This window comes from Perca fluviatilis, chromosome 16 (assembly GCF_010015445.1).
Source record: "Perca fluviatilis chromosome 16, GENO_Pfluv_1.0, whole genome shotgun sequence".
Lineage (NCBI taxonomy): Eukaryota > Metazoa > Chordata > Actinopteri > Perciformes > Percidae > Perca > Perca fluviatilis.
In genome coordinates this window covers 34898541-34925001 of record NC_053127.1, presented here as the reverse complement: position 1 = coordinate 34925001, position 26461 = coordinate 34898541, and the positions used below count along the sequence as shown (strand labels likewise).

At 40.4% G+C, this 26461-nt stretch overlaps 2 protein-coding genes across 3 annotated transcripts in view; one reads left to right on the top strand and one right to left on the bottom strand.

Moving 5' to 3' along the window:
- Positions 1 to 1629, top strand: part of cblb (Cbl proto-oncogene B, E3 ubiquitin protein ligase) — a 92747-nt gene extending 91118 nt beyond the window's left edge. The window contains 1 exon segment of the mRNA XM_039776863.1: positions 1 to 1629. Coding sequence (XP_039632797.1) covers positions 1 to 26 — 26 coding nt within the window. The 3' untranslated portion in view covers positions 27 to 1629.
- Positions 1630 to 7632: 6003 nt separating this feature from the next.
- The window catches only part of alcama (activated leukocyte cell adhesion molecule a), an 81140-nt gene continuing 62311 nt past the window's right edge, over positions 7633 to 26461 (bottom strand). Inside the window, exons 8-17 of one of the 2 annotated variants that reach the window (XM_039776862.1) lie at positions 25771 to 25895; positions 25124 to 25256; positions 22132 to 22244; positions 19319 to 19439; positions 17676 to 17800; positions 14969 to 15101; positions 12533 to 12562; positions 11639 to 11753; positions 10043 to 10161; positions 7633 to 8471 (exon numbers count right to left, since the gene is read on the bottom strand). In XM_039776862.1, coding sequence (XP_039632796.1) covers positions 10077 to 10161; positions 11639 to 11753; positions 12533 to 12562; positions 14969 to 15101; positions 17676 to 17800; positions 19319 to 19439; positions 22132 to 22244; positions 25124 to 25256; positions 25771 to 25895 — 980 coding nt within the window. In that variant the 3' untranslated portion in view covers positions 7633 to 8471; positions 10043 to 10076. The remainder of the gene's footprint in view (positions 8472 to 10042; positions 10162 to 11638; positions 11754 to 12532; positions 12563 to 14968; positions 15102 to 17675; positions 17801 to 19318; positions 19440 to 22131; positions 22245 to 25123; positions 25257 to 25770; positions 25896 to 26461) is intronic. The other variant, XM_039776861.1, reaches the window with a different exon arrangement.

Sequence of the window (26461 nt, the reverse complement as noted above, 5' to 3'; positions counted from 1 at the left end):
TAGTGGCCCCAAGGCTGAACCTGTAGTCCAAGAGACAGTGAAAGGGGAGCACAACAATGAAGCTGTGTCTCTGAATGGACTGACTAAAAAGGGCTTCTTTTTTTTTTTGGCCTGGGACTGTTAATCAACAGGAACAAAAAAGTATTTCAAGAGACTTGCCTTTTGTTGCCGAACAGAGATGACGATGCACAACAAAGTGGCTAAGACCAAATCACAGTAGAACACAAATAATAAAAAAAAGGGGAAAAAAGACTGTCTGTGAATGATTTAAACCTGTGAAAAAAAACAACCAGGCTTGGTGTTGTTTACAGTGAGCTTTGCCGGTGCTGGCCTCTGGTTTTCAAATGCTCCTGTTTTTCTCCAGTCTGGGACTGTATGCCTGTTGTAAAGCCCTGATCCTGCTACTGCTACTGCTGCTACTGTTCCTTTTGCATCATGCTACCCTCCAGATTTAGTTTGAAGAGCCTTTCAATCTCCAGCTCTTTTCAGGTTAAATGCACAGCCAATTTGAAGGGGTCATTTTAATTTACAGCCAGTAGGGGGAGCCAGACTCTTTTTCTTCTCTTCATGTCTCTTGTTTGACTAACTCCCTCCTCTTTCTTCATCCATTAGAGTATACTCTACTGTTTGCCCATGGCCTGGCTGTCTTATAGGTCTTAACAAGGTCTGATGAGTCAGGAGCAGTTAGATGTAGCCAGAGGATGCCTTATTGATTCCTTTGTTTCCCCCAGACCTGGAGAAAACTGTATGGCAGCTCCAGAGGAGCACTTTTGTTAGACATGGTATCTTGGTAGTAGGAACAGGGTGGAAGAGTTAATCTTGCTCTTTATTTCTGTTCCTAGACCAGGAGATTAATCCGATTTTTTATTTTCTTCAACTGAGGACCGCAAGCCTATGAATGTATTTGTTCTGCGTGAGTGAGTTATACCTTTGTACACTGAGCTCTTCTCAGGCTGCTTTTTGCCCTTAAGTGATTAAGTGGTAGAAAATATTTAATTTTTGTAAAAAAAAAAAAAAATTCTCCATGACAAAAGCAAGATGATCGTGCCTGCATTTCAGCTCAAGCATTTAACTAACATGACAGACCTGTTGTGTAGATCAGTGATAATGTGCTATGTGCTATGCAGCCATCACACTGCAGCCGCCTGTCTCTACTTCAATTACACAGCCATCTTATGGGGAAATGTCCACATTCCCCACATGTTTGAGGAATCGCTCTCAATCTGATTTGGAGTGAAAATCACTTATTAGCTCTGCAGCAATTATGCATTCATTTTGAAGTGGAGTTGTAGTGTGAACGCAGGAAAGACAAACCGAATACCGCAGAGCATTCAAACTATGAGCTGAGTCAGATGCACCTCCACTGTGCAGTAAAGGTGGAGTTAAAGCCCTTACCTCAGAATCAGGAATCAGGTGTAATCTAATGACTGTAACACGTCTCACCAATGCATGTATTGGGTTTGTTCTAATGCAAAACAGTATTGTTTTATTACCCTTTTTTTCTCAGTAGTATTCTAGATGTTGGCAGATATGTGCCAGACTTATTAGAGGTGTAGTTTGTCATAAAATGGGCAATGTTTACCCAGCTATTTATTCTCCTACCGATTAAAGGATAATTCCAGTTTATAATTTGGGACTTCATTTTACTGTTTTGACCACTGTAATAGTAATGTAATAACATTGTTTTTCTTTCAAAATCATTTCTGAGATCTGAAAGTAGGAACTTGGTGACATCACTACATTTATGTCGATAAGGACAAACAATTTTTTTTCTTTGTTGTCTCTTTCACATATGTGTGTCTAACCTGGTGGTTTGTTTAAAACCTGTCTATCATATCAATAATCTTGTGGCTTGTCCCGTCCAATCCAACCCGTCCGTCTATTTAGCGATGTTGCTGGTTTTCCAGATCTCAACCATTTAAAGGGTACACTGTTATTCTTACTAAACCAACAGTAAAAACCTAGATTATCCTGGTTAAATCAGGCAATTAAAGAACAAATCCGGCGCAAAATGAACCTAGGGGTTAATAACACGTGTACAGAGTCGACCGTTCCCTGGGATATGTTTTCATGCTAATCGTGCTACCGTGGAAGTGTGGTGCTATTTTCAGCCTTGTTAGTGGTATAGAAATAGCGATTTCTTTTTACTTTAGCCTCTGCCCCGACGACTAGCGTTATAAGCTAATTAGCAGTTTGCGATGAAACATCCGATTAGCATGAAAACCGATCCCAGAGAACGGTCGACTCGGACATGTGTTATTATTATTATTATTCATTTTACGCCGGATTTGTCCTTTTAAGATTGCTACCTGTAGAAGGTAAAATGTGATGACTGATGAGCTAATGAGTCCCTTGGTAGTATTTACTTCCATAACTACTTCCTAGCATGACAGCTAGATTATTTAAGCAAGCAATCTTCACGTATCCGAATGGATTGTTTGATAAACATTGTAACAGAGATAGACAGCTTACTTACTAGAGTGTGAATAGATCGGTAGAGTGGATCTTTGCTCCCTCAATATGATATGGTTATCAATATTAACTATGTCATCCTAATCAATGTCTGTCAGGACTGTAGTAACTTGTATTATATTAACAGATTAACAGTAAGTCAGGTAGATCCCTCAGTCTGTTGGGACTGAGGTTCTCAGTTAGTAAACTGTAAGTTAGTCCAAAATATCAGATATCACAATAGTGTAACAACAATGGTTCTGGTCAGATATTTCATAGTCTGGCTGCAAAAAGGAAATGAAAAGGTTCAGTTGGAATGTTCTGACGATGCAGCAGGAGGAAATATTGATCCCAGTCCTAATGATACAGCTCACTGACTTTTCTTTACATAACATACATTACATAATTCATTCATTCATAATGTGAGAGTGTGAAACCACTCTTCATTTAAGTGTTGTTTTTGTGTGTTGGAAGAAGCCAGGCTTCTAACAGGTTTCTCATCATTAGAATATGGTCATATGAGGTCATCTTAACCCTGATTTTGAATTAATGATAATGAGCAATGCAAAGTGGAAGTCCTTGAGAACCAAGTCTCTAATCTCTGTAATCATCCACAGTGCAGACACAGATTCGCAAATTATTTTTATCCATTGCAGCACATTCATTAAAGCAAACCAAAACATGTATATAAACATATAGCGCTTAGATAATGCTTAGTCATCGGCTAAGCAGCTTTATCTGCTCCCCTAAGTCACCAAGTTTATTACATTACAACATTCAACTGAGGTTTATTGTCACAATTGGCAGTGCTGTTTGTACTGAACCAGAAAATGAATGCCAGACTGCTCTCCTTGTCCAAATCATGGATTAGAGCATAGGTAATGTTTGTACTTGCAGACAAATTACCACACTTATATTTAGATATTCCAATCCTCCTTAACTTGAGGCTTAATTTTTACACTGGTCTCTTTTACCTTTCTTTTTCTTGAACTTGAACTACTCTGAGCTCAGTGTTGTCCATTCCATTGGACGTCCTTGTGAAGGGGGTAAGTGGCCTTAGGTTGCAAAGGGTGGTTTTTATTTTCTATTGCCATTTTCGTATTAATGTGCTCTGGTGACAAAATAAAATGTGATATGGTGATAATATGTAAAGCCTAGAGTAATGCGCAATTAATTTATACATTATTAATGCTTTTTTCTTGATATGTTATTTTCATGGGTAAGTAAATAAAAAGTCACAATTCCTTAAGGTTTGGTTGCATGCGTCTGTGTGTGCGTGTGTCTGTGTGTGCGCGTGTGTCCGTGTGTGTGTGTGTGCGTGTGTGTGTGCTGTGTCATGATACCATGAGACAGCTGTTTCCGACAGTTTGTTCCAGTGTAGTCTCACATTGCCAGACCTATTTCCACAGCGCTGTGGAGTAATCATTAATTTAACTCTGTAAATAAACCAGACTAAAATGTATCTTGAAAAAAATGCCAGTAATTGAAATGAAAGAAACCGATTGGTAATTGTGTTGATACTGATACTGACTAGACTTCTTCTGCCAGCCTTTACTCCTCTCCTGCTTCTGGAAGACTGGATGCTGCAACAGGCCTCCCAGCAGCTACTGTATAATAATCTCCTAACATGTAAAGTGACAGGAACACTTCAAATCAGAGGGTGTTGAGTAAATTTGTGCTGCGTCACCCCTCGTTGGACTGACAGGCTTCTAGTGACACATTATTACACACACACACACGCACACACACACATTCCCATCCAGAGCCTGCAGTGATTGTTTATAAGAAATCTGGTAAGTCTATGCACCATAACATCATATCCTAAAAACTGATATTAATAAGTAAACTAAGTCTAAAAACCTTTTTTGTAAGCCAAAATTGTTTTCCACGCTGTCTTTGATCGCACTTGGGAGACATTTGCCTTCAGGGCCTTCTGTCAGGAAGTCTGATGTACAGTAGGATAAAAGCAGACAAACTCCCTGTAGACAGTAATACAGACAATAATAAGTCAAATATACAGGACTTTCACCCTCCTGGGTTTTGTGTCCCAGGTAAAAACCCAAAGTAAACTATTGTTCATAGTAACAACATATTAAGAAATAAGGATAAGGACGTCCAGACGTATTTTTGAACCATAACAAAATGTTTTGATTGGACGTACAAACAATGGGCATTCAACGTCTCAATGTCTGCTGGGAAAATGGGAACGTCACCAAAGACAAAATAACCTCATACCCATGACTGAATAACAAGATTCTGAAAATGGTGCATCATAAAGGGGTGCAGCATTTGGAAGATTGTTGAGAAAAAAAAGGATTACTTATGTCATTTGAAAAATTGAAGAAATATGACTTGTCCAGCAAGACCTTCCTTCAGTTAAGATCCTTTCATAGAGCCAATCTGGGCCCAGGAATGACTGGGCCCGGTTCATTATAATTTCTTCCATCAACTCAGTCCACAGAAATTACATAAATCCAGACCTGAATTGTCAGAAACGTGCTTCAGACGTGGTCTAGACGCCGGCTGCTCCCTGCACTGTACTTGGTTTTGTACAAAAGTGAGGCCCTTTTGGTACGACTTCTGTGACACCTTGACCGAGATCACAGGAGTTACCTTCCCATTAGATCCTGAGCTTTGCTTACTGGGCAAATTCACAAGTGTCAGCAGCTTTACGTTTAAATGTATGAAAATCACTTTATGTGTGGCCAGGAAATGCATAGCAGTGTATTGGACATCTGAGTGCCCTCTCCTCATTAATAGATGGTCTGTGGAAATGAACAGTTGCTGTTTAAAATATTATCTTAGAACATCTTATACAACACCTTTCTGACATTAGGCAGCCTTATCTAGAGTATATACTTACAAACATCACTGGCACCACCATAGGGATGTGATCATTTAGCCAGAGGGCCTCTTTAAAGGATAGGACTGTGTTAGTGGAGTCACTCTTTATGTTCACATTATGCACTGACACAAGTACTAATTTTTTTGTTTAAATGGGTTTTTATTGAAAGGGTAAGGAAATGGGGTTTCTTTAGTGTGTTCTGTAATCTGAAAATTAAGTATTCCAATAGCCATGCTGGAATGAGTAGAGTGATACATGGAGGACAGGTTTTTAACCAGTTTGAGATCAAGACCAGGGTCAGACAGGGTTACCCGTTATCTCCAAACTGGTTTCTACTAGCCATCGACTGGGTAATAAGGACAACTGAAGAAAGACTGAATGGAATGGAATGTAGACTTTGCAGACGACATAGTCACTATTAGATGCTGAATAAGTCCACAACACTTTGCAGCTACCTCCTCCATAAGGAAAAGGTGACGAACACGAGGATGAATGTGGCAACCTTTTTACAGCTCAAGAAAATCTGGCACTCTAGAGTGATACAGCAACAAATATAATATGGATTTACATGTTGTGACTATTTTTTAATACACCAGGCATAACACTGTTTGTTTCAAAATGTTCACTTTATTGTCAACAACAGTACAAAAACAAAAGTCTGTATTTACAACACTACTATGGCCTTCTCATCTCACCATCTTTGGTTTCACTGCTGACCTGATTATTTAAAAAGGAACAAAAGGCATGAGCAAACAAATGGACCAGGTGCCTAAAATGCTGATCTACTGCTTTCATGTCATGTAGTTTCGCAAACCATCCCACAATGTGATGACACTGCTGTCATTTTGAAGATAAAATAAATAAAATAAATGAAGAGAACTGACAGTGTCATCTCTTTACTTTAGTCGGAAAAACGAGCATCCAAGAGAACGTCACAAGATCAACTGGGGCATGGTTCCTTCAAGTTCAACCAACATATAATTTTTGCATCTGAAGCTCTTGACAAAGTAAATTTAAAATACTGGAATTGGTACTTTCTTGCCAGGTGCTGAAAAAAAACGTAAATGTCTAAGAAAACCGGTTCCACATTCTCAAATCTTAAATAAATCTGACTATTGGCTATATTCAAAATCCCCCTAGGATTGTCAGAAATATTAGCATATGGTTAGGTGAAAGTTATGTATATAGAACTTGAGTCATACATACCGTAAATGGTGTGAACTTAACAACTATGAACTGAACTATAAATGGTCTACAATTCAAACTTTCTTATTAAACCTTTGTCCTTGGTGGGTCACTGGGGTGTTGCATTGTGGGATGTACCAGAGCAAAAGATGTAAAGCCAGAGAGCCACCATCCTTATGCACCTCATCTAGTCTGCCTGAACAACACTGTCTTCAACACTGAGCTAAAAATGACAATAAAATTAAAGCAGGTAATGAGCACAGATACTGTATAGCCTTATTCACTCTCATGTAGCTCTCCTACTACACAGTGCCGTTTCAAAACTTCCATGCAGGCTTAAAAATAACACCAGTATTATCTTGCATGCTGCAGCATCGCCATCCAGGAAGGTTGCACACATAATATAAATACATCAAAAACACAAAAACTGATTTTTAGACCTGGCATAAAGTAAAGCTCTTCCAAAAAGAAAACATGAAAAGAATATATATATATAGGAACTGTAGACCAGATGGGTGAAGACATGAAGACAGCAATGTAGTGTATTAAACTAAATCACAGGTATACTAATTTTTTTTTAGCATAAACTTAAAGGAACACGCCAACTTATTGGGAATTTAGCCTATTCGAACATAGCACACAAGTTCATACACTTTTCTATCTTGCGTGCGTGCTGTAAAGCTGTCTGACGTCTCCAGCGGCATCAGCCCATCACAGAACAGGCAGGTGAATGGTTCCAGTAATCCTACTGCTCTGAATAAGTGACAAAATAACACCAACATGTTCCTATTTACATGTTGTGATTTGTAGAGTCACAGCGTGTACAAAAAACAACTTAACATGAGACACAGCCATCCTCTAACCGTAAACAAACCGGTTACGTTGTTTTTTGTACACGCTGTGACTCTACGAATCACAACATGTAAATAGGAACATGTTGGTGTTATTTTGTCACTTTTGTCACAATTCGGAGCAGTAGGCTAGTAGGAACCAGTTACCTGCAGGATCTGTGCTGGGCTAAGCTAATGCTGGAGCCGTCAGACAGCGTTACAGCACGCACAGAGATGAGAAGGGTATGTATGGACTTGTCTAACTCTGGGGGTTACGGTGAATAAGACAAATTCCCAATAAGTCGGCGTGTTCCTTTAAAAAAGGAAACTTCTTGCCTTTTCATTTCTTTTTGCCTTCTCAGATTAAACAATTTTTCCAACCACTAACAAAAAAGTGACAGAAAGTACTGGAATTTCCAAAAACAGTGTTAGTGTTTGACTGTGTCCAATTTACATCTACACAAATGCAATTTAAAACTTAGTATGTTAGGTTTTTGGGGTCACAGTAACAATAAACTGGATGTATAGAAATAATTCTATAGTACATCCAGTTCCTTATTTAATATCATGACTATAATCAGGACTCTTTCGGTAGTGGGCATTCAATGCCTATACAGACAATCCATTTGCCAGTGTTTGAAAACCAGAGAACACAAGTCAGGAGGTTAAGAGATGTTGAGGAGTTTCAGTAGGGTTATACAGCAGTTAAGTGTATTTTTCTCTGAGGACAGCCTAACAAAGGCTTTTTAACACACAGCGCACAAAAAAGTACAAACAATAAAAATAAACATTGGCATGCTCAGCGAGGGCACAAATATACTTATAATTTGTTATACAGGCCTTACAAGTGTACAAGGGATTTACATTCTTTGAAGAAAATCGAGAACACACAAAAAATAAATCCTAAAGGAAGAACTAAGCGGCAAAAAACCCACCACACACCCTGAGCAGAACTGCTCACACAAAACATAACGGAGCATTCACCAGGAACACGAAAACACAAAATGAAACAGTAACACGAGGCAGCCTCAGTGCAGACTTCAGACAGTGATGTGGGACAGCAGGCAGTGGGCAGGACTCTGTTGCTGCTTGTGTGGAGCCTGATGGAGGGTGTCAGCAGCCAACTGGGAGTCTGTATTTTTAATGTTGCATGGCTGCTTCTTCCCCACAAAGACGTACAGAGAAATAAAGTCATTATCATTTCAATCATGTAAGATTTTGACATATAATGCCCAGAAAAACACCTATAGACAAATGTAATTCAGTTTCTTACAACACAGATCTTATTTCATTAGTTTTGGCCATCAGTCCTATTAAATATGACAACCTTGTACTCACTGAAGTACCAGATGAGGTCTGGGCGCACGCGCACACACACACACACACACACACACACACTACATATTTTGTGATTTGTCTGGATATGGGCACTTAAATAAGTAACATGCACTTCACATTTGTTATTACCTGTTGAGGACCTGTTTGAATGTAATGTGATGTATAGTAATAAATGCATCTAATGAAGTTGCCTACTACTTCAGTAGTTTTTACGAGATATTTTATAACTCTTACATTAGTAATTATTTTTACGAGTACTTTTACTTCTACTGGGTCGATATAATTATATATAATTTTAGATGCAAAATAAGAGCCAAAAACCGAAGCACCCCCCACCGGCCAGCCAGCAAGATCAATATCTAACCAGTACACTAAAATATGTTTCTGAAGCAGGGCCCTACTGTACCCTGAACTGCTACAACTAGTATTTCTAGTCATGGTTCCAATATCTTTATTATGACTATTATTGCCACTGTTCACACCCCCAACCGGCAGATGCCCGCCCACCAAGAGCCTGGGTCGGTCCAAGGTTTCTGCCTAAAAGGGAGTTTTTCCTCGCCACTGTCAGACAAAATTCTTGCTCTTGGGGGAATTACTGGAATTGTTGGGTCTTTGTATATTATAGAGTGTGGTCTAGACCTACTCTATCTGTAAATTGTCTTGAGATAACTCCTGTTCTGATTTGATACTATAAATACAATTGAATAGAAAACATTTGAGGCGAGAAATAGACAATGCAGTAACAGAATCTTGATTCATATTTGAACAGCGCTGCCAGTTTGATCGGAGTTCATGAGCAATGTTGACACTGCATTAGAGAATCCTCGGCTCGGATTGGTTGTTTTTCTTATGCCACTGGGAGCACCACGAGGCGGAAGAGGAACGTGAGTTTTTTCACAGATGATTCGTCTCATGTAGCACTGTCAGATATAGTGACAGTTTGAGCAAATATGACACCATCTGTAGCTTTAATTTAAAGGTAAAACTAAAATTGAGTGCACCTGACAACAAGTCTATTACACAGGAAAGTGTGAGGTTAAAGTTTTAAGCAGGCATGGGTGTTTACAATGAACAGTTACGGTAATTATTGCATCAGTCACCTGTGTTTTCTCTTCAAAATAAGTTTGACTAGTTATTTTATCTGTCTTGATCATCTGATAGATTGTGTGTTGTATTGTTATATAATCTCAGCAAATAATTTGCTGCGTACTAAAAGGATTGATGGCCAAACCTACAAAAGTAAGACATGTTGTAATAAACCAAGATTATACTTGTATGTATATGTTGTATATATAAATACATTCAAATTAAACTTGAACTGAAATGTAATTTATATTACACTCAGTCTGCCTGTTTGCATGGTGTATGCACATTTAAAAGTGACAATTCTTACCATATTCATCCCATGTAGTATAGCCGGAGTGCCTTTAAACAGTGTGATTGTTGTCCTCTAGTTTCGTGCTCTCCTCAGATGTTCCCAACTCCTTCTCCCCAGTTTTCCAGCTTCCTTGTCTGTGGTAAATACAGAATTGCAAAAGCGTGAAGCACTTATGCTGCAGAATGACCTTCTCAGACCTTCTCTGCTCCAGACGTCACTCCACACTAGTGGTGGGCAGATCGAGGCTTCGTGAAACAATGAAACAGTTGAAGCAAATGTGCCATATTGTGTCGAGGCTTCGAAACAATCCGACACCCGTCTCAGCGATGACACCCAGTGGTCACTTGCAGGTGTTGATCTGAAACAACCTTGAAGACGAGCCATTAAAAAAAATATGTGAGGCTTGTAGGCTCCTCACTGTGCATAATGTTATTTTGGTCATGAAAAATGAATTAATAAAAGAAATCAAGCCACAATGTCTCACTTTTTTATAGATTCTTATTCCAAAATATTAATTTCTCTGCTGTGGAAGGACTTAGCCTAGCCTACTTAGCCTAGCCTTTTTTTACAAATAATGTCTCAAGCCTTTGAAAAAATCCTCATACAAGGGACACTTTTGATAGATATTTTGTAGCAAGGACATACAATTACAAAAACATTCCACTGTGGCATCAGCTGTAGCATTGTGTATCATCTTGGTTTTAACGGATACGATCATCAAAACGTTCCCATAAACTGTCCTGTGTTTCTGCTGGTATTGATGTTGATTATGATGGGCCTGATCTCGACATTTGTGGCTCTGAATAAAAATGAAAATGGAGCTTCCATTTTTATCTATCTATCTATCTATCTATCTATCTATCTATCTATCTATCTATCTATCTATCTATCTATCTATCTATCTATCTATCTATCTATCTAGCTATCTATCTAGCTATATATGTATCTATCTATTAATGTGTCACTGTATGTAGGCTATACTCTGTCTGTCTCTAGCCTATCAGTCAATGTGTAAATTTAAATGTAAGCCTAAATATAACTAAACAAATCGCACTATAAATGTCACTATATCACCAAAAATCCGCTATCTCAAAATCAAACTCCTCTCACAAAAACCCCAGAGATTGTGTGGTCTGTTCCAGACCCTGTCAATCAAACTCTGATTCGGCAGACCATGCCACCTGTCCAAACACTTGTGAAACACTCCGATGCTTCATTTAGCCGTAGTCACGTGACATGGGTGTTTTGAATCACGCTTCGGATCAGTGTTTCGAAACATCTGCGCTTCGGGATCTCAACAAAGCTTCGGAACGACAGTTTTGCGTCAGCCATCCCTACTCCACAGCAGGCTGTCTTCAAACACACCACACATCACTTTCTTACTTTCTCCTCTAGACTTACACCCCCTTCTGCCATATTTCCCTCTGCTACGTGCTCTGAAAACCTCCCACTTCGATAGTGCTTCCTCATCTGCGTAGCACTTCTTTGACATATGTGATTATATATATCGTCAGAGACTGTGGCTGTAAACCTTGACCACCTTCTTCTGATTATTATTCTAAGATCACTATGGTCAACATTGAGTTTGCACACCAGTGTGTGTTTCTGTACCTTGAATTCTTCATGTAGAGCCAGTAGATGAGTCCCACTATGGCAGCAGCTATGAGGAGCCCTACCACGACTCCCACTATGAGCTTGGCCTGGTCCTCTGAATCCTCCTGAGAGCCTGACAACAGACAGCAGCATTCAGTGGTAGGACTAATACACACTCACACAGAAGCTTTACAACTTGGCACCTAAAGGAGTTTATTGAAAGACAGTTTCAACCTAGCTATGATCAAAAACACAGACACCAAAATCATGACGTGTCCCAGGTAGATCATTCGCTGTGATGATCTATGCTAACATTTTAGCTCATGACACTTCATCACACAACACTTTATTGCTTTGTCTTGTTTTTATATTTCGAAGACTTGTTCTCCTTACTGTAGCTACATGAAACCACAGAGTTAAGTTTTGTTTATATTTCGGTAAACATTTGCAGCACACAACGAAATGTTGGATATTTTGGAGATGGTGGCTGGTGTGTTCCTTTTATAGAACAGGAGAGTTTGACGTTCTGTTGGCATTATCAGTGACATATGGATAGTTCTGATGACTGTGTTTGCATGATTTAACCCAGTCCTTTAACAATCATCAGGGCCTCTAATCTGCCCCTGAGAGCTCCTCTGCATGATAACTCATGAATAAAATAAAATGATGAAGATGGAACAGCTGAGATGCAGGTGTATGTTCAGAGTCAGACATAGTATTGTCTGCAGGTAAAGTGATGAAGGTGGGTCAGTTTATACATGAAGAGAGAGTGGTGAGAGAATCCATCAGACTAACAGTGCCATGATATTAGATGTGACCTCAAGAATAGCTTGATATTTTTAAATGTTCAACAGAACCTCCTAAAAAGTCTAGAAAGAAAAAGATAAGGGCAAAAGGAAAAGAAAATCTTACCTCTTTCCTCCTGTTTATTCTCCTTATTAACTGAAATCAAACATAAATAAATTAGAACTCATAAAAATAAAAGGAAAACAAGACCCTACACTAATCAGGCCAGGTGCAACCTCGCAAAATAGCCTTAAAACAAGCTGTAACTACGGAAGAGGATTAGGGCCATGTGAAAAAATGTATTGAGTTCTGAGTTTAAAGTCAGAATTCTGACTCTTTTTAAAAAAAATAATATACACTTTAAAAACAAGTCATAATTCTGAGAAAAAACTCTGACTTTAAACTCAGAACTCAAATACATTTTTTCACATGTGGCATTAATCCTCTTTGGCATGTAACAAACTGTACCTTAGTAGGAAAAAATCAACAATACATTCTAAAAGCAACAATTTAATATTCTTTCAGAGCAGATGCCAGGCAGTGGCTCTGGCTAAACTGCAGGGAAAAAAGCCAAGACAGGTTTAGCACCCCAACAGACAAGAATGCAGCCAAACCCAGAAGATGGTGAAGGACGAGAGACAAAAGAAAGGGTAATTATCACAGTCAGAAAGAAAGAATGAGGAGGAATAGCAATAGCACAGAGTGAATGCATGAAATGATACCACAATAGGCTTTGACAGTCCCAGCCTTTCCTGAAACAATCCTTTTTGTTTTGTTTAGTTTCGTCCCAGTAGTGGGCATATTGAAAGGATTCTGTGTTATTGGTGCACCTGCACTGCACATGTACATTTTCCACATAAGCACATTCTGCAACAGTTATAATGGGTGTTGATAATAGGTTTGTATGATTTGTGAAAAAAGAAACAAATTAGACAGTGTTCTCAAAGAAAAAACAAAACAACTTAAAGCCTCTCCACATTCAAGTGCTGTACTTCTCACTAAACCTAGGATAGTGCATCATTTAACACCAAAACCTGCTCCTATTGACTTTATTTCTGGGTACAAGGTGCAGACTAGGGCTGAACGATTTTTGAAAATAATCGAATTGCGATTTTTTTCACAAATATTGCGATTGCAATTTAATATGCGATTATTTTTTAAGCTCTTTGTCTTCTGTATTATTCAACAAAGATAAACAATAAATCATTGTATAGTATGAACAACACAAGATTAGATAGATTAAACAAACTGGAGGCCAGGCCTGCATGTGATGATGAAATTAGGTAAGGCATGAATTTATATAAATGGCATCTTTTATTTAACTACTTCAATCCCAGTAGTATATTGAGCACTGACCAAGCCTGGTGTAAACATTCATATGAAAGTCAGAAACACATCACACAAACTAAAGTGCAGATTGCAGAAATATAAAAACAAATATGTGGCTTTACCACACTTAGTAGTCTTTAGATTATTTTATTATTATTTATGTAATAAACACATGTAAACATGTGGATTGCACTTTTTAAACACTTTCTTTGAACTTTACTATACAATTGAATAAGTAAAAAAAGAAAAAAAGAAAATATATATATACACATATATACACATGCCTTGTGCAGCTTCAACGTTGCACTTGCTCAGAGAGGCTATTGTTACGTTAGTTGCTGGTATTCTTGCCGTGGAATTAACTGTACTAATAAAACCGTTGAAACACCGCGGCCACGCTGCTGTGAAAGCTCCCTGAACGCCATTTATCAGTCTGGTTGTTACCCCTCTCAGTGGCAGCTTGTCCACTCCATATCTTTATAACGGAGCTAACCGGAGCTAACCGTTGCCAACCGAGCCTTCAGTTCTGCGTGACTGTATCCATTAACTGCATGTATGGACTCAAGCTCGAATAAAACCCTTCATTTTATTAAAATGGCTGTAAAAGTTTTAAACTACAACTCAGAGTTGTTTGAATGACAGAAATCTGCTCAAGGTACGGCGTAGCGTTAGCTTGCCAAGTTGATGCTTTCTCTGCGGAGTGCAGACTGATTTGCTCTCACGAGTCATGTGACCAAATCGCTGACTTTTTTCCTCTAAATTGGTTTCTGATCAGTTTGCCTTGGTCTCTTTTATAATGACAAAAAGAAAATCAAGTTTGGACTCAATTAGCTAAGGTACAGCAGGCACCATACTTCACCTGATCCAATGGACTAATCTCTGTTTTCTACCGGGCGCGTCTGTGCTGTGTTACGGAGGCACCGCGGCCCCCGTGAGCAATCACGGCTATTCAAGTCAATGCTTGATATTCCACCACAGCCCAGAAGCGTGCGTGATTATATATATATATATATATATATATATAAAATACATTTTCAACTGAGGCTGCCTAAATAGCCCAATACATTGCCTCAAAACAACAAAAGGCAGTACCACAGCCAAGCAAGTCAAAATACATGATAAGTATCTTCAAAGCTGTATAACTTTAGTTCTCCACTATATAGAAGCACTATTTTTTCCCACAACTGGGAAAATAAAGCCAATCAACCAAATTGTTGCCAAGAATGACCTTACCAGAGAAAACATTGATGGTCTTGGTATCTTCTCCCAGCTTGTTGCTGACCCTGCAGGTGACAGTCAGATTCGCCGTGGGGATCACAGTGATTTTATGGGTGAACTTGTTGCTGTTGTTGTATATGCTCTGCTCCTGGAAGCACAGCAAAAGAATAATCAGAAACATAAGAGGCTCCAAACATATTTGGAGAAAAAAAATATATAGTTGTGCACACATTTGTGTTTTGGAGTTTTTCATTCCACAGGATATTATGATAATGAATAGCTTATTTTGAACAACATAAAAAAGAATAAACACAAAACATAAAATACAAGACACAAAAGTAGTTCACTATGAAAAAAGAAAAAGCAAGAATAAACTAAATGAATTAAGACTCCGAAAGGGAGTAGGAGGAAGCAAAATGCTTTTAGGGTCCTACCCATTTTGAAATGTTCATACCTTAACATCTTTAATTACAAAAATAGCCCTCATCAAAGTGTTCTCAATCTGTTTGTCAATATGCAACCATCAACCCTATAACAGAAAATATCTTCAAAATCCTAAAACATTTGCTGTTCAATCAATCGATCTAGTTACTATTCCATCATTTCCTTGATTAAATCATTTATTTATGTACCATCCTTAAGCTACTGTCCATCGAGTATATTTATCAAGCACAATTTAATTATACATCTATCAGATCAAAACTGAAGCAAGTTAATACAAAACAATACACTACCAGTCAATCATTTTAACATCCAACCTCCCTCCTCTTTACTGTACCTTTCCAGAAATGCTCTTTTGTGTTTAAAGGCATACTAACGTTTCCCTCTTCGGTCCCCTACAGGTTGTCTCATTGGAACTACAGCCGCGCGAGCTGTAGTTCCAATGAGACAACCTGTAGGGGACCGAAGAGGGAAACGTTACATAGTATGCCTTTAATTTTGAACTGTTTGACATTTTTACTCAATTTTATTTAGACCTCCAAACTATTCCAGAGAGTCACCCCATGAACAGAAACACACATGCTTTTAAGAATAATGCACGCATAAAGTTGTTTTAAACTAAGTTTCCCTCTTAAATCATCACCCAGTTCCAGAAAGTCACTTGTTTCTCCTTTGTACATTAATTGTGCCGTTTTAAAATCAACTCCATACATTTTCATAATCCATAAATTTCAGAGCATATGACTTTAAGAATAATTCATTAGTGTGCTCACGATGACCTACATTATAAACTATCCTTATTGTTTTTTTTGTTTTTTTAAGTAAGCACATTGTTTGTAGATGTGTTTGTGCTTCCCCACACCTCCACATAATAATTCAGATAAGGTATTAAAGAGAACAGTACATTATGTATCAAGTATATTGCTTGACAGATGGGGAACGGTGGAATGGTGGGACGACACTAGAGATGCACCGATAGACTGGCCAGTGACCGGAATTGGCCGGTTTTCACGTGCACGGCCATGACCGGCGACCGGCAGGTCAGTCTGACATATGCCGATATCATGCCGTTCAACGCTACAATTAACTGACAACAGAAGTTACACGAGTTACAGTTCTCAAGGACGCACATACACACGGACGCCACAGCACGGTCTCTTTTCCCTTTCTCTCAACTTTTCTGCCGTGTGAACCCGCCGCGCGTACCCGCTCGTGGTTTAAAGCGCGTGTCCGCGCTATTCTCGCACATGTAGGGAACCTCGGGAATTAACCTGCAACATGTCAGCTGTTTGGAAATTCTTCAGTGTGTGTGCAGAAGATAACAAGTTTGCAATATGCAAAACCTGCAAGGAAAAAGTAGGGCGTGGAGGGACAACACCAAAAAGCAAAATAAATTTTTTTTTAGTTGGATATTGGATGTGAAAAGAAGGAAATGGTTCTAACATTGCACTTTAGATGTGTGTGAATTTCCCACAGCAGGAGTAATTTATATAGTTCTATTTTATAGTGATCCATTATCTGTTAAAAAAATGTTGTATGTTCTGTGCAAAATGTTTTATTAAAGAAAAGATAGAAAATAAATATTTACGTGTGCTGTAAAGTGGTTAGAAAAAATGAAATCGGAATCGGCTAAAATCAGTATTGGCTGGCCTAACTCAAAGAAAATCCGAAACCTGAATCGGCCGAGAAAGTTGTAATCGGTGCATCTCTAGGCGACACCATTGCAACCTGACAGGAGTGCTGAACTCTGCCCAGGGGGAGTCAGGCCCAATGTGCCAACCTGCAAACTCATTCTGACCACAGAACTAAACACAAAACACCCTATTCTTTGCCAACAAACCTGAATCCAACAGAGAACAGTTGCCATGTTGCTAGAGCATTACCTGCTCATGATGAAGCCTGGAGTTGTTCATCACAAAATATCTTACATTACATAAGTACATTATTTATTAGAGTGAACTGTGTTCTGCACTAACGCTGATTCCCCCACACGCTGTGGAAAGGTTGTCTTAGAGATTTATCCTCACTGCAACTGGAGCATTATAGATCCAGCCATCGCCTGTCAGAGAGATACCATACATAAGGGCTGATAAAACAATTCTGCACTCAGCATACAGCCTCAATGGTAGAAAAAAGTGGAAATCTCAGGAGGAGCTTTTTACTGTAAGTGACTGGTTCCTCAAAGGACACTTGACACAACACTGCACTGTTTGCTGTTATCTTGAACACACACACACACACACACACACACACACACACACACACACACACACACACACACCTTTACGTCTGTGCTATTGACGCTCCATTGGAAGTTGGGTTCTGGTACACTCTCAGCCTCGCAGGTCAAAACTTTGGAATTGTCATCAGCACGGTCCTTGGTAAGGCTGGTGATCATAGGCTTTCCTGATGCAAACACATGGTTGTTACTAACATAGCTTCATTCAGCTACTTTTAATCACACACAAATACATGTCACGTGATGTACACTGAGTTTACAACACGTTATGACCTTTGGCATTTTACAGAAAACAGATTAAAAACAGGTGAAAGCAGGATGCACACAAGGGTTTTGATAGACTGACAGATAGATGACTCAGGTATTGATATTTAAGGGAGCTTTCACACCTACCTTGTTTGGTCCGGACTTTCGTACTTTTCAGTTTGATCCGAACCCAAATTACAGGAGTGAAACCTCACCCAGACCAATGTCCAGACCAAACAGCCGAAATTTGGTCTGACCAAAAGAGATAGTCTGGGTCCGGATCAAGCTGAACCATGGTCCGGTTCGTTTCTAGTGTGAAAGCATTTTTTGGAGGGTTAGGACTTTCGGACCAAATACAGGAAGCTCTGGCAGGCATTCTTGGTGTTATAAGACCGGGGAAGCTCCTTTAAGGAACAGCTCAGAGCTTAGTGTGTATGTGAGAGAGAAAAATGGTGTCTGCGCCCAGAGCAGAGAATACATCAGCAGTTTAGTTGTTAAGTGGTAGTAAATGTACAGTGTAGGTTTCAGTTTGTCTCTGAATAAATGCTGCAGCTCCTCAAACCCCACGTAAAGTTCCTGTGTCTTGCTTCACAACAACGCAACTAAACGAGCCGCGGCAGTAGGGGAGGGCAGCAGTAACTCCGACACTGAGAGAAGATACGAGAGGACGGGGAAGCCCGTCTACAAACCAATCCGTTACAACTGTCGGGAAACGCAGCTCACGTATCTGATGACGACAGGACGTAGTTTTGCATAACTGCAGTGTGAAAAGAAATCTTCCCGGATCACATGCAAAAACATGAACCTTGGTCCGGACCTTGCTTTGGACTTTCAGGTGTGAAAGCCCCCTTAAATGGCATATAATCTAGTTGTGAGACTTAAAATTTAATTCTAGTATTAATAACTGAACTTCCTCCCTGGCAGGTTTAATAGAAAGCGACTTAATAGAAGAGTAAGGCGGTTTTAATATTCTATCATTTCTGTCAGCCGATGAGTAGACACATGCACGCACGCACTCACATACACATGCACGCACGCACTCACATACACGCACGCACTCACATACACATGCACGCACGCACTCACATACACGCACGCACTCACATACACATGCACGCACGCACTCACATATACATGCACACACGCACTCACATACACATGCACGCACGCACTCACATATACATGCACACACGCACTCACATATACATGCACACACACACACACACACACACACACACACACACACACACACACACACACACACACACACACACACACACACACACACTCACTCTAGTCTAAGTATCTGTTGGAAAAAAGAGAAAACTTTTGAAAAGGTTTGGGCGGCACATTCACATCTGCCTCCTCTCTGTAGCAAGCAATGCACATTTATTCCACCACATGCAGCATATACACATTAATAAAACACACACACTCACCTTCAACGACCAGTTCAAAGCTCTGATGTCGCGTGAGGCCGGTCATGGAAACCTCACACACATACACTCCTGCATCAGCATAGGTTAACTTGCTAAACTGCACCTTCACTGCCTTTCCATTCTGAAAACCAGAGTCACAATGTCAGTATGTGTTTCATAGAGCAAGGTGTACCTGTAACTCAATTTCAAAGCCACAGTAACACACATCCAGCTCTTATCTGGTATGAATGCAAGATGTCAGTTACATCTATCAATCTATTCCCTATACCCAATTATCCTGTTCAGGAATGTTCATTTCACTGGAAACAGAGTAACCCTTATGGGAGTATTTAATCATTGGCTTTTAAAAAAAATTATATTTAGTCTCACATTGCCAGATCTATCTCCACAGCGCTGTGGAATAAGGTCTGGCTACAGCACACATACATTCTAGGATAGGAGAAAAATAACACTCAGGGTTGCTTCCAATCACAATCATCAAGCTCAGGACGCAGCGACAGTGGCTCTACTAAATAGTCTCGGGAAGGAACTTATACATTTTCAGTGTGTAGCTTGCTAGCTCAAAATGCGTTGTTGTTTCCTGAAGCGAAGGTATTTTCAGAATGGCAACACACAGAGAGATGTCCGCATGTCCAGACTATTTTATACTAGGGCTGGGCGATATATCGATATAAACAAATATATCGATATATTTTTAAATGAGATATGGAATTAGACCATATCGCATATATCGATATAGTTCAAATGTGATCCTTGCTCCCATAGATATGTCGCCGTGAGGTTCTAAACATACGTCAAAACCCGCCGCCATCTTGGAACAGGGGTCCGAAGCATTCAGATCAACGCTAAAGATGCCGGACTTTTGTACTGCTTAATTATGTTCGATAGAGGAAATGAAAAGAACAAACAGCAATGGATAACATTTAACAGGTGACAATGTGTTTTCTGATTATATATGCCGCTCGACCAGCAATCTGAGGTCCGCGTGCCGGAGGCGGAGAGCCCCGTCGGCCGCGAGCGTCTCTTCCCGGGCAAAAACACAGCTTCGCCCGCTGCTGCCGGGTCCCCGCTGATCCAGATCGGACCGGCCGAAGACAGAGTGGTGATCGGGAGGATCGTACACGTAGTCCAGGACGACGTGTATGTCGATATCGGGCGAAAGTTCCACTAAGCCAGTTTGCCGGCAGGCGGACGGAGAGAGGCTACGGCGGGGCAGCGACCGCTCGCGGCTGCAGGATCTGGAGCTCAGTGCCCGCGTTAAAATTACATGTAACGCGCAAATACATACAGAAATAAATAGTGGAGGAATGAGCCTGGACATTTCAGTCTGTTTAAACTTCACCTTGAAGCAGAAACTCTTAGTTCAGAAGGGTGAAGTTTCCGTTTGGACTCAGATCTGTGAACCGATCATAATAAATATTCTTTGTATTGACACATTAATTAGTTTCTTTGTTTTGTAGTCGATAGTTCATCTTTTAGTTTACTTAAGTGGAAGCAGTATCAAGTGGAAGAATGGGACTATAACCTAGGCTTACAGGAATGAGGCATTACATTTTGAACAAAGTAGATTATATTAATATCAAAAGCTTAATTGACCTTTGGAACGAATCACAAATAGCCTATGGAGCTTTGATTTCAAAAAAGTTACTCCTGTTATACAGTATTTAGGTTTACATTTTATTGTTATTTGAACAGATGAGCATTTAATCATGAACCAGGTGAAGAAACCGGTTTATTATTTATTTGATTTTGCAACTGTTTCTATGAAACTACTTGTGACATGTCATATTTGATTTGGGCTTTGACTGAACATTTGCTCTCACTTCGCGGAAAAAAATATCGGGATATACATCGTATATCGATATTCAGCCAAAATATATCGGGATATGACTTTTGGTCCATATCGCCCAGCCCTATTTTATACTAGATTACATTTTATTTATTTTTCAGGGAAGGGTTCACTGAGAGGAAGTCTCTCTTTTGCAGAAACACCCTGATCACATTCACACAGTTAAGCCTGTTTTATGGTTCAGCGCAGGCTCCACGCAAAGCTTTCGCCATAGCCTACGTAAATGGCCTGAAGTTTATACTTTTGCGCTGGTGTGTGCGTCGGGCCGGCATGTGTGTGTGTGTGTGTGTGTGTGTGTGTGTGTGTGTGTGTGTGTGTGTGTGTGTGTGTGTGGGGAGTGGGTGATAGAGTGAGGGAGAAGTGAGAGAGTGACGGCGATTAGCTTCAGAGCGAGTACCGACTAGAGTCATAGTGAGAGAAACAAATTGTCTCCCTTTCTGACTACTGAATGAGTAGGGGGAAATGCAACGCTACCCAGCCACAGCCGAGCGACGTGCGTCGCTGCAACGTGTAGTTACATCTTTCGAGAGGTGCACGTCAGGCAACGGCGTAGGGTCTGGCATAGACGCAGAGGGGTCTGCGGGGGTACACCGTTGATTCGACACAGAAGCATAAAACGGCCTTTACACATTAAGACCTGGAAGGTGCCCAGTACCACTGAGCAGCTCCACTGGAGCCGTTTTTAAGGGTTGAGGGCCTTGCTCAAGGGCACCTCAGTGGTGGTAATGAGCACAAGCGTTGCTCTCTGGGGAGTGAACCGACGACCTCCCGGGCACAAGCTTTAGGCCACCACTGCCCATTGACCTCATATATCAACTATATACTAGGATACTACTACTCTACTTTTGTTTGTAGATAAACTTAACTGTAGTTTACCTTCAATAACACTTCTAAATCTACCATCTCTTCTAGAAATGCAGCATTATATTTGATGCCATCAGTGACCGAACTATAGCACCATTACCTTTGTCCATGAAACTTTAGGGTCACCAGAAGCGTTCTTCTCGATCTTCACAGACAAGGAGTCCCCTACTGCCTTCACAACCTTCCCAGAGGGAGTCAGACTCAGGTCCAAGTCTGAGAAAACAAGACAGAAAAAGGATGATGGGTGGTGATGGCGCAGTGGATATGACATGTACCTTTGGTGTGGGAGACCTGGGTTCACTTCCCACTGCGATAAATCAACCAATGTGTCCCCTGAGCAAGACTCTTAACCCCTAGTTGCTCCAGAGGCGTGCAACCTCTGACATATATAGCAACTTTAAGTCGCTTTGGATAAAAGCGTCAGCAAAATGACATGTAATGTAATGGATGGTTCTGTTGAATCATCTCTTATCGCATACACAAGGTCCACTCTCAGACAAAATTTACTGCTGAGAGTTTCGCTTTTATGTCTACTTTCTGGAGAGCCAAAAAACATACAAAGTGAAGGATACATTGATCTGATGTAAAGATTTTCTTTTTTTTGAAGATTCAACTTTATTGTCATTGTGCAGAGTACAAGTTCAAAGACAATGAAATGCAGTTTGCATCCAACCACAAGTGCAAAAAAAGCAGAAAAGTGCAATGCGATATCCAGTCTATCCCCTAGGTCTGGGGATGTCCTGCGGATGTCCGCCTCCTTTATGCCGTGGTCATGGACACCTCATAAGGCGGGGGCGGGGCAGGAAGGGGGGTCGGGGCTTAGTTGGTTGGTTGTCACCGGGATGCAGAGCTAGAGTAAAGTAGGGTGACAGCCACAGGAAAGAAGCTTCCTCTGAACCTGCTGGTTCAGGTGCAGAGAGGCCTGTAACGCCTCCTGGATGGGAGTGGGGTGAACAGTCTGTGGTTGGGGTGAGAACAGTCTTTGATGATGCTGTGCGCCTTATGCGAGCGTTGCTTGCCCTGGATGGCCTCGATGGAGGGGAGTGAGGAACCGATGATGCGTTGGGCAGTTTTCACCACCCTCTGCAGTGCTTTTCGTTCGTAGGCAGAGCAGTTGCCATACCAAACTGTGACACAGTTGGTGAGGATGCTCTTGATGGTGCAGCAGTAGAAGTTCACCAGGATCTGAGAATACAGGTGGACCTTCTTGAGTCGCCTCAGAAAGGAGAGACGCTGGTGAGGCTATTGAGATGGCATTTTGCTGCTACAGCTGGGGATGTTTTATCTTCATGAATCTTTTTGTCAAAAACACCCAAACCAACAGTGACTGTGTCCTACTAACAAGTAGTAAAGCCTGATAGATCTTCTTCTTCTGTGCCATAGGGCTCCATTGTTGTCTACAAAGTATTAAAAACTCATCAAAACATAAATGTAAATGGACTATATACAGCGCGTTTCTAGTCTTAACGACGACTCAAAGCGCTTTTACATAGTACAGGAACCATTCACACACACTGTGGCCGAGGCTGATCAGTAGGCGACCGCTTTTACCACCTGAGCCACAGCCACCTGTTGCACTGGGCGACACACACTGCAGTTATTTTGACTCAACCTCACACACAAACACACACACACACACACACACACACACACACACACACACACACACACACACACACACACCCTCTTCCTGCTGCCACAAATACTTACTAGAGCTCCAAATAATTATAATAATAAAATAATGAATCCACTGCTGCTGAAAATAGTCCCCCAAAAAGTAAGTGTGAGTAATGTTTGAAAAAAAACAACTAAAAAAATAAAAACTACAATGACCAACTGTTTTAGGAAATGTATGAGCCTTTTTTTAAATATATAATACTGAGGCATTTTAAAATATTAACATCCTCAGTAGGAGAGCCACAGACCCATTTGTTGACCATAACAAAAACAGAATAAGTATTAGTGGTGTATCTTCTGCTATATTTTGAGTTTGACACAATTCTGCAGTGATGCCAGTCTCAGATGTCACAATCCCATAATGCCTATTGGTAAACCCAATTCCCAGTAGGAGATTAACAAGATTTCCCCAGAACATCTTTAATTTAGATTTACAGGAACATGGCATTGTGGTGCATCCAGGTGATGGTGTCAGTCAGATATGACCCCCCCCCCCCCTGAAATATACCATCCGTCTCGTGAATTTAGTGTATACAGTACTTATATATAAATATTGTATATATATATTATATGTATTTGAGCGCAGGAGTTACTGTTTTGGGGGGCAGTTCATCGTCTAGCTTTGGCGGGAAAAGGAAAGAAATTACATCATACAAACAAAGGTGGGAAATGTATAGCTGCTAGCTGTCAGAGGACATCTACGTTACTGCCAACCAGCCAGCTAGCCAGAGCATGTTCCCTCGCGACACACACACAAACACACAGTCACAATAATATCTTAAACAATTTCCAATTTAGAGAGCTACTGTATTATTTCCTCAGTCACAAACTCAATTTAAAAGTTGGGAGCTCAAAAAACACTTATTTGTTTAAGATGTGTGAAATGCACAGAAGCGGCAATTTGGGACGTAGAGCAGGGAAAATGTGTCTGACTTATTTTTTATTACAATGATTGGGCCCATTTTAACTGAAGGCTCAGAAATATACACCTGGGAAGAAAGGAGTAATTACTTGAGGAAGTGCTGGTGGATGGTTGGAGGGAAAAACAGCTTATCAGTTGCCTGAAACACTTTTACTCAATCTATGTCAGAAATGTCAAATGAGTTCCCCTCCTCCCAGCCTGGCACTCCACGATCTGCCTCCCTGCCAGACTGGGCTCTCAAAGTTTAAATTTGATTACCATTACTCTGCTCTCATGACTTTATTTACAGTGAGAAAAAGTGTCTTGTTATATATAGGAAGTTAATAAACTTCCATCAAGGTGCAAAGAGCACGGGGAAGTTTTGGGGGAGAAGCCATGGCTCGAGGCCAAGCGAGGACAAGAGTTGGAGGTTTACGTATTGTGCTCCAGCAGTGATTTACCTCCTTGTTGTGGTACAGTATGCTAATGCTCTGTATATGTCATGAGTACTTACAGCTAACAGCAATGCTTTGGGAGGCCTCCATTTTCTCATTGTCAGCCAGGGAGCATTTATATTCACCCCCAGCCTCTCTGCTGATGTTAGTCAAAGTGTAGTTGTCCGAATTTACCACCAGCATTTTCTGGCCCTGGTGGAGAGAGGAGAGGAGAGGTACTATTAGCTTCTGTCAGGAAATGAGGAAGAAAGAAGACAGGCTATAGACAGTAGTCATTTTTACAAGAAGTAAAATGAAAACTCTTACATCAATCAGACTGATAAGGCACATACGTATGTATGTATGTATGTATGTATGTATGTATATATATATATATATATATATATATATATATATGTGTGTGTGTGTGTGTGTGTGTGTGTGTGTGTGTGTGTGTGTGTGTGTGTGTGTGTGTGTGTGTGTGTATATAGCTTTTAAACCCCATAGAAATAGCAGACAAGTAAAACACTTGAAATGGAACCATCATTTGTAAATTCTAGTTTACCTTTTAAGTTGTGTCTTTTCCAAGTTTGAGGCAATTTTAAAAGAAGTGGTAATGATTGGCTGCCACCGTCTGATGGCAATGGCTGAATTCTCAATGACCAACTTTAATTCCAGAGCAGAGAGCAGTACACTGTTTGAGGTTGAGGTTTGGGCTCTGACTGACCTTGATGTGGAAGAAGAAGGAGCTGGGTGGAGGGTTGCCATCACCGTGACACTTCAACGTCACGTTATCTCCTTCTACGATGGGTCCCTTGGACATAATTTCGAGGCTAACCTTCTCCGATGGATCTGAGAGGTTCAGAGAGCAATTAGGGGAAAAGGGAATGGAAAAAAAGAAAGGAAGCATGGGTGTCAAGGTTTCACAGACATAAATCACCATTAAACCGGATCAATTCAACAATCAAGCATCACAGATAAATACAGCAATCAAATAATCTTCCATCACATATCAAAAGATAATCCTATCAGTCTTCTGATCAGCCAAGTGTGTACCGTTACTTACACAGGACTGAACTGGAAAAAAGTCGCCTTAGTAGCAAATTGGAAATTCCCCCATGAACTTGCTACTGCCAAGACCCCCTCTTTCATTTATTGATCCATTGAACTCTAGTTCTTCAGTTCTACATTTTTGCATATAATAAAATAAAACAAAAGGGAAGAAATATACAATTAGAAGGGCACTGAGAAAGCGCAGACCAAGGCATGACCTTCTCATGCCTTCTAATATCTCACAATATTAAAGCAGTTGCATCTGGCCCACTGGTCAACTTCCTCCTGAGAGAGCCCCACCCTGGTATTGAAATGAGCAATCTGTTCTAGCCCATTATCTCCCTTACAAAGCCTGTCTGTCAAAC